This window comes from Caloenas nicobarica, chromosome 1, assembly GCF_036013445.1.
Source record: "Caloenas nicobarica isolate bCalNic1 chromosome 1, bCalNic1.hap1, whole genome shotgun sequence".
NCBI classification, from domain to species: domain Eukaryota; kingdom Metazoa; phylum Chordata; class Aves; order Columbiformes; family Columbidae; genus Caloenas; species Caloenas nicobarica.
In genome coordinates this window covers 112,445,311-112,463,054 of record NC_088245.1, presented here as the reverse complement: position 1 = coordinate 112,463,054, position 17,744 = coordinate 112,445,311, and the positions used below count along the sequence as shown (strand labels likewise).

The 17,744-nt window shown below is 35.8% G+C and overlaps 1 protein-coding gene across 1 annotated transcript in view; it reads right to left on the bottom strand.

Annotated features, from left to right (window-relative positions):
• IL1RAPL1 (interleukin 1 receptor accessory protein like 1) overlaps positions 1-17,744 on the bottom strand; it is a 736,319-nt gene that overhangs the window by 320,012 nt on the left and 398,563 nt on the right. Inside the window, exon 4 of the mRNA XM_065652835.1 lies at positions 17,100-17,379. Coding sequence (XP_065508907.1) covers positions 17,100-17,379 — 280 coding nt within the window. The remainder of the gene's footprint in view (positions 1-17,099; positions 17,380-17,744) is intronic.

Genomic DNA, 17,744 nt, shown 5'->3' with positions numbered 1-17,744 from the left:
CGTTAATAGAACAAGAACTTCAGCCTCTGTTTTCTTTTATGGTGCAACTGAAGCATTAGATGTAGGATACCAAGCTGCATCAGGATTCAGGGAACATGGCGTCTATTAACCATCCTCCATCTGCTCTCTGATCCCGAGGAAGTCAGTGTACTTTTGCTCTTAATGCTAACCTTTATCTATCTAATTGTTTATGTGCTATGCTCTTGAGATCAAGGCTGTCATTATGAGTCAGGTCCCCATTTGGTACAACATGTCAGCTACAGGGTTTAGTTACAGCAGATTAGGATCGTTTGCTTGGAAACAGCTCCATGTCAGCAGTTTATAAGTTAAACTGCAAGAGAAATAATGCCTTACATTAATTACTTGTTCTTAGCGCATCACATACACTAATTTCCATGATACATACTTTATATCTTCTGCGGGTACTTTGGTAGAGTTGAAGAAGTTCAGTTATTCTGGATGAGAGAGGATAAGATGTTATTTAATTTTTGCCCTTCTAACTTGTGTTGCTGATACCTCATGAATTGGATGGGTGCCCCTTCTTTTGTCATCAAAATTAATTCATTAATTCCTGTGTCAGAAGAACCAGCTTCAAACAGAAGATGAAACTGATCACAATTTAAAAAAAAAAATTTAATAGGAAATGGGGTGGAAAGCTTATATTGCCAACCTTGTAAGGTAATCATAAAAATAATGTTCAAAGGGATCTTCAAGTCCAGTGTTACATAGTGTATACTGTGATTTTTTTAGTTGTAATAATAACATTTGAATTTAACTTTTCAACTACAAACTTTGAGCTTTGTTACTGAGAAATGTGAAAACAGTAGTCGAGAATCATTCTTAAGAAGAGTAATTTTCTTTATTAATGCATCATGATAGCACAATCGTATCTTCTATGTGTACGGACAAATGCATGTATACACAGATAATGAATGTGTATACTAAAACACTTGAGTTTTTTAGCTTACTGACTCCAGAAATATTACCATTTGTTTTGTCTGTACTAGTAAGATGAAAGGATAATATTCATGTTGCTTGGGTTTGCTAGGCAATAAATTTTTCTGGCAGTTGATTAAATACTAGACCAAAGCCAAGACATTTAATCAATGCATAAAGCCCTTTGTTGCTTGCACATTCCATCATCATGAATTTTACTGCTACTCTGACAAAAACAAAATACTTATGGACAACATGATCTTATAAGTTTCCTTTCTTTATATGCTCCCTTTCTCATTTTCAAAGCTTTAAATATGATGTGATAGTGACACGATTCATAATCAGCAATGTTCTCTACAATCCAATCTCCAAAGATGAATCTATCTGTATATATAAGATTTATCGATTGATTTCATATTATTTGTCCATCACACACATTCCCACATGTGGAAATAAAAAAGAAAGTAGGTTTTCAGATAAAATAATGATGAATCAACCTCATTCATTTTATCTATACTATGTGTTGCATTTCAAAAATCCATAGGCTACTTTGGCTGCCTGTTCATTAATTTCAGTGAAGCATCTTGTTAAAATCACCTATGCAGTTTCATCTTTTTGTGTGTAATATGAATTATCTACAGATCACAAATAATATACAACATGAGACAAACGTGTATAAATTCAGGATCTGGTAAATATTTGCAAGGATCTCCCTTAGAACTCCTGAAGTTGTTCAAATGATGTGTGGAAATGTATTTTATGTCCTGGAATTCTTTGGAAACTTTTCTTTTTGCTGTTCAGAATTTCTTTCTTCAGCTTGGATGACTGGACTTTTATATGTTATCTACAAACATCATGTCCTCCTTCACTACATTATTAAAAAACAAAAAAGGATTGAATGAAAGAGCAACAAAGAATGAACAAGAAAGACTAAATAATAAGGCTACTGGTCACACATGAACACTCATTTAGCACAAGAATACAGAAGAACAACTATTTCACAGCAGTACACTTGTCCCTTTCTTTAGGCCTATCAAAGCTCCTTATTAAGCTTCCCAGTTATGACTATTTTGGGGTCCTGAGAAGGAAGGAAGGATCTATTTCTTAAAAAGGTGCATTTTGAGAAATAAAAGCTGTTGTTCCACTGTCACAGATTTTTGTTTTTCTTTTTTTAACATCAGAAGGGATCATACTATAACCCTGCAGTCTATCCACCTGCATGATGCACACCGCATAATGCATTATTTCAGTACTAGAATGTAACTTCTGTTTGAGGTATAGCATGTACTTTACAAAGACTATTGTTATCGATTTAGATGTTCCAGAAAATGAACAATTCAACAAAACACCAAGTAAATGTCTCCAAATATAATAGTCATGAATGAGTCATTGTTCCTAGTGTGAGTGTACATAGCTCAAGTTTCCTACCACACAACCTTGTCCTGCCTTTCGCTGAGCCATCCTACTTGATGTTTCCATCCTCTGTCACATATGTAGGGTAACAGATGAAGAAAGGAAACACAAGCTCATGTCTGAGCATTATTTTCAGTTACTGCATAGACCTTTTCAGTCACTGAACTCCTAGGCAGTGCTCCTTATCCTATACATGTGACGCATGTTCTGAAGTTTTAATGCATATGTGATGGGATTAAATATTCATATTTTGGAAGAGACTCCGCATTATGAGAATTAAAATCAGTGTCTACAACTATCTAATTTATAATCTGCCAAATGTCTCATTTGTGTAAAACTGTTAAGAAGAATTATATCTTTTCTCTAGAAAATGGAAATCTGTAATGGATAGAGAAAGGACTGAAATGTTTAAACAACCCATTAAAAATATGTAGTGCTAACACAGGAGGTTTATCACTAACTGTTGTCTATCAAGGTTTTCAACCTTATCCCCATACTTTCCTGGAGGTAATTTAGTTTATTAATTACCTCTGCTGGAGGACATTTCATAACTGGTGCGTTACAACACATACTTTATTTCAACTGAACTCCTAATATTTCCTCATTAAAAATATTATATTAATATAAAAAACCATAATAGATAATAATAAAATATTAATAATCAAAGAAATACATATTTATAGACTTGACTACACAAAATTGTTGGAAAAAAAAATCATGTTAATTGCAAGATTCTTTTCTGCTAGTTTTTCAAGTTCATAATAGTGGTAGCTATAGCATTGTTTGCACAATAATGAAGGAAGGGAGGAAGGGAGGAAGGGAGGAAGGGAGGAAGGAAGGAAGGAAGGAAGGAAGGAAGGAAGGAAGGAAGGAAGGAAGGAAGGAAGGAAGGAAGGAAGGAAGGAAGAAAAACATGGATTGCAGTACAGTTTTGTAAACTAGAAGTTTTCATATTGCACTATTTAATATATTGCATTCTTGATTCCACTTGGACTCAAAACCAAAGCGCATAAATGATCAGACTTTGTTTTCTACAATATATCACTAGATGTTTACCTAGCCAGGATCACAAATACTGTAAATATGGAAAGACCTTTTTGACATACTCTGTATGTCAAAGCCCTTAAATTTCTTTTGACTGAAGTGGTAATTTGCTAATTAATGAGGCTGAAATGACCGAAAAAGAAATATAGACCCTTTAAGTACTTAAAATGACAATAGAAAAATAAACTGCAACAATTCTGAGAGTGTAGTACAGGATGACTAAATCACTCACATTTTATTGTGATTACTAACTATATTGTGACATCAAAATCACTCTAAAAACATGAAAATTACTTCCTTACCAATTTCTATCAATTGCTGCATAACAGTTATTCAGTAGCAGATGACGGTCCACTTACGCTAAATACTTTCTCCTTTTTTTGGTGACAGAAAATCAAAACCATCATCCTACTCACAGTGATTACTTATAGTTTTTAAAGAAATAGCACTCATGATGCAATCAGATTTCATAAAAACAAAAATATATAATTCCTGTATTGTAACTTGCAAAATTTGCAAATTTGATATACAGCCCTTCAACAAACATAAATTTGGTTCTCATGCCTCTACCAGATAGAACTATTGAAGAATCAGAGAGTATTAGATGTTAGTGCATATAAAATGCTCAAAGCTTTTTTAATAATGTAGCTGTTTACTCAAAAACATTACTCCTCCTTTAGCAGTGTCGACACTACTAAAACAAGAGTGTCTATAATAGTTATTCTGTCACTCAAATTAAATTTATTTGATGCTTTTTCTAAACACCAAAGAGTAAAACATGGTGGACAATGCAAGTACTACCTGTCAATGGTCTTCTCAGTGGCAGCAAAGGACTGAAACACAAGCAAACTGCTCATTTAAAGTCACTGTTTTTAAATGAGACTTCAAGAAAAGTGAGTGACAGTAGGATTTGCTGTAGTTTCCCAAAGTTAAGGTTTTCATGCAATACTTGCTGTTCTGTTTCATGTAAGAATGTTAAGCCATAGTCTGCTATAGAGCCTCATCCACATTTTTACTCCCCCCTCCCATTGTTTAAGACATATCCCAGATATGGCACCTGCTGTCCCATGTAAATGTCAAGTCTTACGTGTGAGACACATCAAATACCCACCATCCATCACAGCTTAACTCATCCAGTAACCAGACGTAAACTCTGCCCAGGTGGGACAGGGACACTGATTTTCAGTGCCTGAAGAATGCCCCAGAAAAATCTGGGTCATAACATATTTTTCTCATAATATTTTGTCCATGCAATTGTGTCTTGAGTAGATTTCACACTTATCCAAGGCCATTCTTCTCATTTCATAATGAATGCATCAATGTAACATTGCTGTCAGCAGGAAAAGGGACTGTCCCTTTCCAAACCTGAAAGCAATGCTACTGTGAAGGAATTATTTTGGAGACGGAGTATTTTGCCACATATTATTCGGTGCAGCAGGGAGACTGGATGCACCCTTGGTATCACCCCCAGCCTCAACTGTGCCTGCCTGAAGACACCTGTCCCACTCATTCCTATGTGGTGGCCTAAGAGAATGATACATCCTAGAAATGGGAAAGCTGCGTGTGTTACTATTAAATCTCATCACCACCTTAGAGACATTTTTAAGAAGGACAAGTACTCAATATAATTTTGTATGACATTAAATCCATACACTTTGTTAATAACTTTTCTACCTACAGTGCTATAGGTAAAATTCATAGGACAGAAGAGTTGGAGATGATATATTAATTTTAACAAGGTATATACATCCCATTAAAATTAAAACCATACAGTCCATGCAATCTGCATGAACAAAAAATGTGAAGTAAAAAAAAATTAGATGTAAAGGAGTGCAGTAATTAGAGTTTCCTTGATCCTGGCACCCTGTGTGCTTATATTACAATGTTATCTTTAACTAGCATGAGCACATTTCTTTTACCCTAGTCTCTCCTCCATTCAGCCACTTCCTCTTGTTATTTGGTACTGTGGATATTCAATGGACGTACAATCCCCAGTAATTGTGCTCTGTTCTCATCTTTCTATCTTACCAATCAGTATGCAGGTCCCAATTTTACTTACTGCATATCCTGAACTGAATGAAAAGGATTTAATTTCCTTATAAGCTCATATATAGTTTTATCACTGCACTATGCAAGTTTTTCATTAACCTCTCACCTTTCAAACTAAACATTTGACTGCAGTCTTGCAGGGAAATTACTTTTACCTTTTTCTGCCCCATCCTGAAAACTTGAGCCAAGCAATTCATAAAGAGCTAGTTGTTTTCACTGGAAAGTTAACTGAAATCTTCTATTCTTAGATCAACTCCTCTCAAATAAACCTTGACTGAGTGAAAGCAACCATTACATGACATGCACTTGGAATGATGGCATAAGCAGATCAAAAAATCTTAGCTTACTCCATGCATAACTTATGCAGACTGAATTCCTGAGTTCCAGCCACCTGAGTACCCATACATTCAAGTTAAGACTCTATGTGGTTAACAAGGACATCACCAGTAACACTTGAATTATACTTGAAATGAAAACACATTAGTGATGTTCATATTTTTTAACAGCTCTGCAGCTTTTAATACATGCTGATAACTGCAAATGCAGGTCCCACTGGAGTTATCAGCCAACATCCAGTAACTATGTGATGTTCATTTAATAGCATACCATAGTTGGGGGTTACTTACTTCTCCTTATAACATGTAAGAATAATGTTCATGGCATGAAGATTGAGAGTAGCTGTGGACCTGGGCTTCAAAGTCATTAAATCCTATTATTACCTGCATCTACATATGTATGCATGCGTATTATATATATATATATATATACACACACATATATATGTACTTATCTTCAAATACTATACATATATGCATATATGAAATCTATGCATGAAGGAGAAGAGTTCCAGTTATTAAGGCAGCAAAAATGCAGAAGCATCTTTCCTAGAAATTGTGTGGGAGAGAAATAGTTCCTACTGGATCAAGAAAAGCAGTAGTAACTGAAGCCCACTTTCCGAATAGGGAAGCACAATGTTAAATACGAGAATGCAGAATAACTGATGAAGTAAGCAGAACTGGAAATTAAGTTAACAGCAGCTCCTATGAACGGGTGAAAACCTGTAGTTTCTTAAACTTTGCCCTTAAGCATTGAAAAGATTTCTCTTGAAGAGACAAAGAAATCTTCACGCTCCTTTCCAACTGCTGATACCAATGGCACGCTTTCCCATTCTGGATCATCCCTCTGTCTTCTCCCCCATGTCTTTGGTTTTTTTTTTTTTCTAATATCTTATGTTTGCCAACACTTTTCCCTGCAGTTCTCCACAAGCCTATATTGAAATATTGTCCATCAGTTTTTCAGGACTTATTTTGGGTGCTACAACACACAGTGAGATTAAAAGATATAGTGCTGATGTCTTGGACTCTTTTTCCCCCCCTTCATGTAGTTGTAGGCATTTTAATTGGGCTTTCATTGCTTAATCTGAAGACTGACTAATACTATACAAGAAATCCTGAACCTGCCTGGCCTTGGCCTGAGTCTAAGTGCCACACATTGGAAAGAAGAATTCCCTTCAGTTGCCATTTTGTCATAAGACTTCACAAAAAACACACTAGAGTTTGAATGGATATCAAGGCAGTACTACATCTGAGACCAAACACTGAACTGAGATGTTAATATTGAATGGGGTTAATTGCATTTCTGGGGAAAAACAAAAACAACTCTACCCCCCAACCCCAAAAAACCAAACCAAAACCAAACCAAAACACAACACAACCATGAACAACAAAACAAAAACAATCAAACAACAGAAAACCTAAAACCAAACAAATGACAACAACAAGACCACAACAAAAACATGTCATGAAAGTGTCACCAAAAAGGCATTAGTACTTGTGCTCATTTGAGCAATCTCTCCATCACTTTAATAATACACAGTAGAAGGTCATGAACTTTAATCTGCATTTTCTGCCATTAGAAGCCAGCCAACTTGATCTTAAAAAACTCAAGGCTGCAAAAATAAATGCCAAAATCACGGAAAGGTCATGTTATAAAGATTTCCTGCTGGCTGAGAAATTCAGTTTACATAGTTGTTATTATCATTATATCAAAGAAAAGAAAAAAAATGCCTTACAGGGGTTCTTTTCAGTACACAGTGAAAAAGAGTGGCCGGAATTCACAGTGTAACCCCAGAAAAGAGAAAGGTTAAACCCATTCCAATGACTTGGCCATAGTCACAGGAGAAATCTGTGACAGATAAAAGTTAAATCCAGTTTTCAACCATGTCCTCATCAACTGTATTCAGCCCATCCATTTCTGCCTTTAATTCTTTTTCATATACATATCTGTATGCATATGCTGGTGTGCAACAATGTATATGTGTGTGTATATTTACATGCACACACTAGCTCTTGCAATAAATGAAAAGAGGAGCCCTCCTCACTGTCCAATCTCCATTAATTTTCTAAAGAAAGTTCAAATGTAGCACTCAAAGGCTATATCACAATGCTTCCTGCATTAAAGGCTGATTAAGATTATAGAGACAATCTTGGCCTTTGATCAATCTTTTCAGCCTCTGCAATTAAATTCCTCAAGATCTGTGGGGTCAGTCTCATCATCTTTGAAATTAGCAGCACCAAGCTATGTTACTTTGACAGACGGTAGCACTAAGCAAGCACCACACATGCAAACGTCATTAGTTTTCCTCTATAGTGGGAATAGCTGCATAATATTATTTTCAGTGTTACAAATAATTTTACTTGCTAACTCTGCTTGTAAGCTTTATGTCTGGAAGACATTAAAATAATTATAAATTCACCAATTTCAGACTACCATCAAGTCTATATATATTTACTACAAAAGGCTTACAGTAGTAGTTCTACAGTGACCACCGCAACTGAAGAAACAATTAATTATGAAATATGGTCATTGCAGACATGGATCTTTATTTATCTTATGCTTACATGTGAACTCCAACTTTATCATAACAGAACAAGAAAAAGAAACATTCTTTGAATCCAAATGATTTAGGCGTTATAATAACTCATTTTATTACTTCTAGCACATCAAACCTGAAGTCACTTTGAGGTCTTCCATGACTTCTCGAAGTACTCTACTGTCTTCACACTAGGCTATTGAATCATGCACATCAGCACTTCTATGAAAAACCTACTACTTGACATTGCCAGGCTCTGTGAGTAACTTGCTTCTCCTCATAACCCACGTTTCCAAGGTAGTATTGCATTAACATACAGGCTGTGTAAATAAGTATCTGTTGCTTTTTTCCTCCAGTTCCCTCCATGGTGACCAGCTATCCCATGATGAGATCAGGAACTGTTTGGGTCAAACATCTTATTCATGCATAATTTAATGGACATGAACATTTGAGAACATTTTTGGTAATATTGGGTGCCTTTCTCTGATTTATGAAAGGACAGAAGAGAAAAGCAAGGATCAGAGCAAGGATCATGAAGAAACTTCTGAACACTGCTAGGAATGCTTTAGATTACTCTTGGCTTGGGGGAAGTAGTCTAATTGCTGTGGGAAGCAAGGATTGATGGAATTCCATAGGCATCCTGAAAACATACCACCTCCTTCCCATCTTTACTCATTCCTACCATAGTAGTTGGGTTAGTGGGGTTCCCCAGTCCTGTTCAACCTGATCATCAGTGACCTGGATGAACAGACTGAGTACATCCTGAGCAAGTTTGCTGATGATAACAAACTGGGAGGAAGGGCTGATACAGTAGAAAGCTGTGCTGCCATTCCGTGAAACCTGGACAGGGTGGAGAACTGGGCAGAGAAGAACCTAATGAAATTCAACAAGTGTAGGGTCCTGCGCCTGGGGAGGAATAACCCCAGGCACCAGTACAGGTTAGGGGTGGACCTGATGGAAAGCAGCATTGTGGAGAAGGACCTGGGAGTTCTGGTCGACACCAGGTTGACCATGAGTCAGCAATGTGCCTTTGTGGCCAAGAAGGCCAATGGTATCCTGGGGTGCATTAAGAGGAGTGTGACCAGCAGGTCAAGGGAGGTTCTCCTCCCCCTCTACTTTGCCCTGATGACGCCGCATCTGGAATATTGTGTCCAGTTCTGGGTTCCCCAGTTTAAGAAGGACAAGGAATTACTGGAGGGAGTCCAGCGGCAGGCTACAAGGATGATTAGGGGCCTACAGCACCTTTCTCATGAGGAGAGACTGAGAGAGCTGGGTCTGTTCAGCCTGGAGAAGGCTGAGAGGGGATTTTATTTATGTTTATAAATATCTCAAGAGTGGGTGTCAAGAAGATGGGACCAGACTCTTTTCAGTGGTGTCCAATGATAGGATGAGGGGCAACAGGCACAGACTGAAGCACAGGAGGTTCCATCTGAATATGAGAAGAAAGTTCTTTACTTTGAGGGTGCCAGAGCACTGGAACAGGCTGCCCAGAGAGGTTGTGGAGTCTCCTTCTCTGGAGACATTCAAAACCCATCAGGACACATTCCTGTGCGATCTGCTCTGGTGAACCTGCTTTAGCAGGTGGGTTGGACTAGATGATCTCCAGAGGTCCCTTCTAACTCCAGCCCTTCTGTGATTCTGTGATTCTGTGATAGTGGCACCAGAAAGTACTCAGTAGGCAGATTCTCTTCAGTCTCCCTACTGTATTTGTAAGCTTTCTGGGTTACGGCACACACACCCTTTTCAGATTCAACTTTTCTAAAACAGTCATGCAAGACTTCACCACAGATTATCTAATACTTGATGCTTCTTGGAGTCTGACGAAATCTCAGCTGCTGCTTTTCTTTCCCTTTTCTAAAGGTGCATTTGTAATATTTATTTGTGCAGAAACCTTGTAAATGGTAATCTAATTACTAAGAGTCTTGTTTGATGAACTGATGTCTTTTAAGTCAGTTCGATGAATTTTGGGAGCCTCAACCGCTATTTTAGATTTGCATTTCAGAAGAGTTTAGACTATAAATTAATTCAATCACATCACATTTTTATGTTTAGACTCTTCAAATAAGTTTAATATTTTAAAATGTCAGTCTCATGACATAGTGCCAAGTCCAGAGATATGTCTCTTAACTTTCACATCAGCCAGTGCATTTCAATGTATGTGATATGAACACACAAATGAAGTTTAGTTTGGGATTTAAGACATTTCAGTTCTGTGATCCACTCACATTCATATACCTGTGTGCTATGTCTAAACTCCTACTGTTGGACCAGCTGATGGAGCCTAGCAAATGGTTTAGCTGAAAAGCCATGAAAAGTTCATGTTATTTACCTGAGAGTGGATCTGTAGTGGCATGCATCTTGCCCAAATGTATCCCACATTGCATCTCCTCCAGATCCAACATTCTGTATGTCATTCCCTTGGAAATGTGTTGGAAATGCTCTTAGTGCCTCTGAAATAGTATTAGACAACTGTCCCTTTGTAACTGAATTAAGTCGTAGCTATATTTTAACATCAGCTAAATTGCCCTCTGCCCTGAGAACAATGGGAATTAAAGAGAGAAACAATTCAGATGCAGCTATTTAGCATCTAGATGCTCAAACTGAATTTGACATCTGCACACTGTTTATATACACGTAAGTAAGAATTTGCAGGACTGAGATTCAAAATATAACTGGTTAAGAGCAAACTTAAATGATCATATAAAAGGTAGAAGGCCCATACTACTACTAGCTAAACAACTTGATTGTTTTGAATTCCTTTAGAAGAAAGAACTAAAACAAAACAAACTTTGGAGACAAAGCAAAAATTGAAGCCATTTTTTGAAAACATGTGCAAGGAATTTCAATTCTTTGCCTTTGTCTTCCATTTTCTTCAGTGCCTGGAAGAAAATTTTCTACCCTTGTATTAAGTATCTATTACATGGAATTAACTTTATCTGCAATTTTTCCTTCTCCCACATTTGCTAAAAGGGCAGGTGATAGGCTACTTCTTCTGTACTCCTACATGGCTTTTGGTCCTATTCTAAGATGGATAAAGTTAACAGGAGTGTCTAAAATGGACAAAATTCTGCCTACTCCTTAACAAAAGTGAAACTGTGTTTCGTGCTACAAACTATTCATACTAGTACAACCTGACTACGTTAGGACTTTTTGCTCCTAAATTATAGCTGCAAAAACAAACATCAGAGTCATATTTTATTATTACACTGAAATGAGATCTGAAGTGTTACTTTTTTGGTCAGAAATATTAATTTAGTTGTGACAAGAAGAACCTCGACAATCGAAGGGCAAACGAAACTGGTTTGGTCGAAGTACTCTTAGGGAAAAAACAAACTAACAAACCTCTAATAAAATACTGGAAGCAGTAGTCAGACTAAGTTGTTTGTTGCATTGCTGTATTTCAGCAAATATCTCAACAACAAAAGAACCGTAGTAAAATAAAATTTATGAGGCTTTTATTCAAATAGTTCTCTCCTCAAGCACTGACTATGCCACCTCTAAGTTCAGAGCTGTTCAAATGAGATATTAACAATGCCTTCTGCTCAGTCAAACACATCTTTTTTTTTTTTTCTTTTTTTTTTTTTCCCAATATCAATTTCCTTCCCCTCAGTATAAATCAATATATCCTTCAATGAAGTCTTACAGTCTTACCTAAAACAATTCTCTGGACTAACTCTTTTAGTTCTCATACTTGATTACACCTAGTCCACCAAGACTCTTAACTTAAAATCATAACTCTACCCACTGTAAAGATCATATATTTTCTTTATCTACTCACCACCATGATTGCTTGTTTGTTTTTCAGTGTCAAGTTCTTACTGAGCCACGCAAATAGTAAACGTATGCTAGAATTTGGCATTATTCATAGCTTATATCAAGAATGAGATGAGGTACCCTGTGCTCACCTGTTCATCTCTACAGTATTAGGCATTTGTTTTGTCCTAATGTAGGTGAAAGGTATTTATCATGTACAATAAAGATGCTAATGTCAGACATCTGACCTCCTGCAGTGTCTGAAGGACAGAGGAAATGGAGAATGAGTAGATTTCAATCATCTGACTTCCAACAAGCATCAACTTCAAGAAAATCTCAGATCTCATTTATTTCTAGGAACTAGCAAGTACTTTTCCCCCTCTGTACAGGACACTAAATATAAGCTCCAACAGCTCAACCTGTATAAATTCCTAATGTTACCCTGAAGGCTTTTTCTACTCACCAAGGCATGCCTAAGTTGCAATGAAGTATTTCATAGATGTCTGACTAGTCTGACAAGCCTACATTTGAATAGGAGATGGATAAAACCTCAATCACCATAAGAGACAGATTCCTTGTCATGATTAGCAAACACTTTCACAGAAGAAAAAGACATTGGAAAAAGCTCAGACAAGCTTAAAAATGGAGTGCAGGAAAAATGGAGGCACAGTCAATCACCTTTCCTACTCTCTACAAACCAAGTCAACACGAAGGAGGAGACCAAAGAAAGTCCATTTCCTTTGTGCAATAAAAATTGCAGACCAGTTAAAGAGGCTGTCAGGGTTGTTGACTTCTGTACAAAGATCTGTAAGGGTGGCTCGAACACTTAAGTAACTCAAATGGTGCAGACATCTCCATCCATATTTTTTTTTCTGTTTTTCCTTTTTCCATTCCCTCAGTTTTCTTACCATATTGCTATGAATGCCTATTTAATAAAAGTTTAAAAAAAGGACTTTATTTGTGTAGGCCAATGTTCTAAACCAGGACCTCTGGACTTCACTCAAAAGCATCCCAATAAACAGAAATCATAAAAACTTGCAAATCAGCATTTCAGACCGCCTTAGAGTAATTTTAAATCTGTTTCTAGTTTTTTTGTTGATTTCTTTGCCACTGTGATGGTATTGAAAGGAGTTAATAAAATAGCAGGCTTTTCTGAAAGCTATTTCTGTGTATTGCTAGCACATTTGGTCTTCCTTTAAGAAAGATTATTTCTTTCATCCATTGTCAGATTTCTTTCTTACTAACACAATTAAAGATATTCAGGCATCTCATGCAGATCTAGGGAACTCCATGTTTTTGAACTTGTAAGATAAATTGCTGTAAGGCTTAATTTTCAAATATTTTCCCCTTTTTGTTGTTTTTGATTTTCATTCAGATTTAACATCTAGTTGTTATTTGAACACTTTTTTCTTAAGAAAATAATTAGTAAAAACTGTACAAAGAAATAAAAATACTTGTAAGTATACATGGGAAGGGTAAAAGCCCTTCCTACAGTAAGATAGATTTTAGAAATGGTTGGTCCCATGAAATGGTAGTTCCCATTCGTAAAAATGTTTTACATTATTCAAGATGATGAAGGAATGGTGTTTGCACAAGGTTGATGAAAAATTAATTGTATTTTTGGCTCGCCGTTTCCATCACTCAAGATTTCCTTATACATTCTGTATTCAGGATTTGTGATAACGCATTAAACAATTGTGTGCATACATACTATGACTATGTTCATTGTATGGTTTTTAGGAACCAACAGAATGACACATATAGAAATAGATATTCTTCTGAAAATGAAAAGAACAAAACTTCTTAATACCTGAATGAACACTGGTAATTCAACAAGTTACTGCAGGGGACAGTTAGGGTCCATAGCCTCTTTAAAAACAAACAAACAAAGAAAAGACTACAGGAGTTTTCTCTAAAAATAAATTGCATATGTTGTTATTTTAAACTTTATTATCTCATGTTTATGTGCAGATAATAACGCATCATTCATATAACTGCAATTATTTTAACTAGCCAGCCATAAACAAACAGTTAAATAGTCACATTGGTTAAGCTATAATTGACACGACCTGTCAACACTAGGTCTGTTAAACTACAGAAAACCAATACTTCTGTATTTGAAGATGATCAGCACAGGAACAGATCCTACCTGACAGAAGGAATCTATGCTATCTAAAATTAAAATGAATTTCACATGATGAAAATAAAGGACATTTTTTCATAAATTCACAGCAATCTCAGGTTCCTAATAATGCCTAAGGGGGGAAAAAAAAAAGTGCTGTATTTTGTTGTATTCCATTTCAGAAATAAAACCAGAAATTTCTATATGCTTCACTGTATTTCAGTCTTTATCGCGGTATAAAATTCTAGATTGTATGTGACTTAACAGAAACAGTTCATGATTCTCAAGCTGATGCTCAGGTTTGTTACTGACTGGGGATGCAAATAGATTTGAACCATCTCCATAGTTGCAGTTATTCCAAGTTTGAGCCTGGCAGTCAGATCTGAATTTGAAACATCAAAGCTGAATATCACTGAATGAACTACAGGCAGTATTTTTCTAGCTGATCAATAACTAAAAAATTTACAGGGTGTTTCAAAAAGATGGACTCAATGCAGACATAGAGTGTTTGCAAATTGGGTCCATCTTTTTTAAACACCCGGTATTTTAAATGTTTTGGAGAATGTTTTTCATCTGTAACGTAAGTTATAATGCATTATTCAAACTTCTATAGTTACCTATTTTTGTCTAGATCTTACGCTTACTTTGTAGCCACTCATGTTTCTGAACAAGACTCGGTTAATTGTATGCATTTTTATCCACTAAATATGTCAGCTTACCAATGCAATTAATGTTCGTAAACAGCTAAACACATAAGTCTGCACAACGACTCAACTACAGAAAAGTAAATGGTCTACTACCACCATCACTATTAAGGACAAATGGAGGACAAAATAAGATGTTATATGTCCAAACAGATTTGTACAAGAGAAAATATATGATCTCTAGCTCTAAAATGAGAATTTCTAGTTACAGATGTAAAAGTAACCTCACTTTAAAGCATGACTTCAAAAATAACAAAGTTGTTAGTTAGTAAGAACATATTCAGATTCAGAAAGATGTCTGAATTGCTACATACACCATATGCAACGATAAAGATGATTTCTAAACAAGAATGTAAAACTCTGGCGGAACATATCATAAAAAGAAAACAACCCTACAACTATCTAAACACTGATATAAGAACAAACACAGACTTCTTAGTATGAACCCTTTAACCAATACCTGCTTATTCTAGCAGATCTCCTCAAGGTGAAAGGCTTTGTAACTGTTCCTAAAAGTATTCAGGATCACAAACTAATTTGTACTGTATTTTTAAAAAATCTATCTTCAATCTACATGTATAAGCACTGACAACTGGAAATTAAGCAAGTGCAAAGAAAGCAGTATGTAGTCTAAAGCAGTTTGGAACATGCCCTTACCTACCTCAAGATTAAAAGTAATTCATTTAGAAAAAGCATGAATACAGGTTGGCATGGACATGATAAACACATTTTACAGTATATTTATTATCTAAGTTCAGAATCTATGTATACTTGCTGGAAAGTGCAATATAAGATATTTGAGGTTTTCTTTATTTAAACAGAGGAGATTAATTATGGTATTGTAAATAGCATTATAGAATAATTGACAAAACTGTTGCAATATTCATGGCTACTGATACACACTTATCTGAAAAATATTACTCTAAAAATAGTTAAATAGTCTCCTTAAGTAGCTTAACATGTAGTTTTTTGCATTTTTCTTTTATAGAAAACCATCATTGACATCAGAACCATGTTGAAAATGCTACTGAACATATTACATGATACAAAATGTCTCACAGGTTATGTAAAGAGCTCAAGGAACAAATGGTTTTAAAAAACACATAATCTGGTAAAAATCTCCTTCTCCACAAACAAGCCTGAAAGCATTCTCCACCCCACTGCTGTCAAAAAAAAAAATAAAAACAAGAAGTACTAGACACTTAACAATTTCCTTATCTTCCTTGCTATATTGAAACAGCTTCATCATGTGGCGCTTTTCTAGCTACTCAGTTCCCTTACTCTTTTTTTTTTTCCACTTTTTCTATTGTGTATGAGCAGAAAGACCATTTTTATAGATATGCAGAGAGGAAAACTGCTTAATCTGTTCAACTAACTGCAAGAAACAATTGGTTTAAACCTTTGAACAATTAGTAGTGACTCTTCTCTGTATTTTCTACAAAATCTAATTTGCATATTTTCACATTTAGTGAAGATCTAGTATTAGGCTGTGAGACAATATGAAAGTGCCTAGATGACTTTTTTAACTGCGAGGGGCTGGAAATGATATCTTAGTGCAAGACATTTTAAAGACGCAGAATGAAGGGAACGCTTGTTTCAGAAAGGAGGAAGCAGAATCTAGTCCAAGTTATGGTGATAAAGCTTGAAGCATCATAAGGTTAAATACCTTTAGAAGACATCTGGCACCCAGCCTCTATTATCAGGCTAAGCCACATGTGATTCTAGAGGATTTATGTCTACAAAAATGTTAAAATTTCAACTTCCATTTTCCTTGTTGCAACTACTTTACATGAAATAACATTTTTTTACAGAAAAAGAGTGAAACAAATGAAACCATTTAATAAAATCCATATAAAATTAAATCTGAATGTGAAAAAGAAACTCTTAACTCTAGAATAGTTACTGTAAGATTTAAACCAGAATCAGAAGCAGGGACACGACTTATGAATCCAGTCTCACTCATCTTATATATTTTATATTTTGCTACAAATGACATAAATTTACACAAAAAAACCAGTTTAAAATGTGCAAGACATTCTATAGTAATTTCTACTTAAGCGTGAAATACTTCAGGGAAAAGAATATCAGGAGGAGAAGGAAAAGGAACATGCTCAGAAAATATTTTTCTTTAGCACAAAATTCTCACTCTTAAGAACCATGTTTCATACCTGGTTAATTAAAATGCAGTATATTAAAAACATAGTACCTTATGACACATGCATAGAGCCCGCTGTCTTGTACAACTGTCGGTCGGAACCAAATGGAGTCTTCTTCTTTGCTCATTCTAGTTCCATCAAAAGCTATAGGTTCCTCAAAATCTCCAGGTCCAGAGCTTTTGTACCACATCAAACTAAGCCCAGCACTTTGGGCTAGGGAATAATTAGCTCTAATATATCCATAAAAGAGTGCACATTTTATACGAACAGGTTCTCCCACCAGAACTTGATATTTCTTGTAATCCACAGACCAGTCAGTGCATCCATCAGCTAAAAGAGAAGAGAAAATGACAAGCGATTATCAAAGGTCTCAGAGGGTACTATTCACACAGCAACCTTTATTGTGGGAAAGCACAACATTTGAGAAAATGTCCATTGCATGACTAGCAGTACTGTTTTTATCCCTGAAAAACTGTCTTTTCACATTGTTAGCTTCATGTACTTGTCTATGCAGAATGGAGATTTTATGTAAAATGTTGATAATTTCTGATATAACTGAGCAGTTGCTCATTTTCTTCTGTGGAACTCCAGCACGACAAGTTTTAAAATACTGGGGTGAAATTAGTGCAACACAGGGGCCATTTCATACAGACGGTGTCATAATCTGTGAATTGTATCAATCAAATACCTTCAGG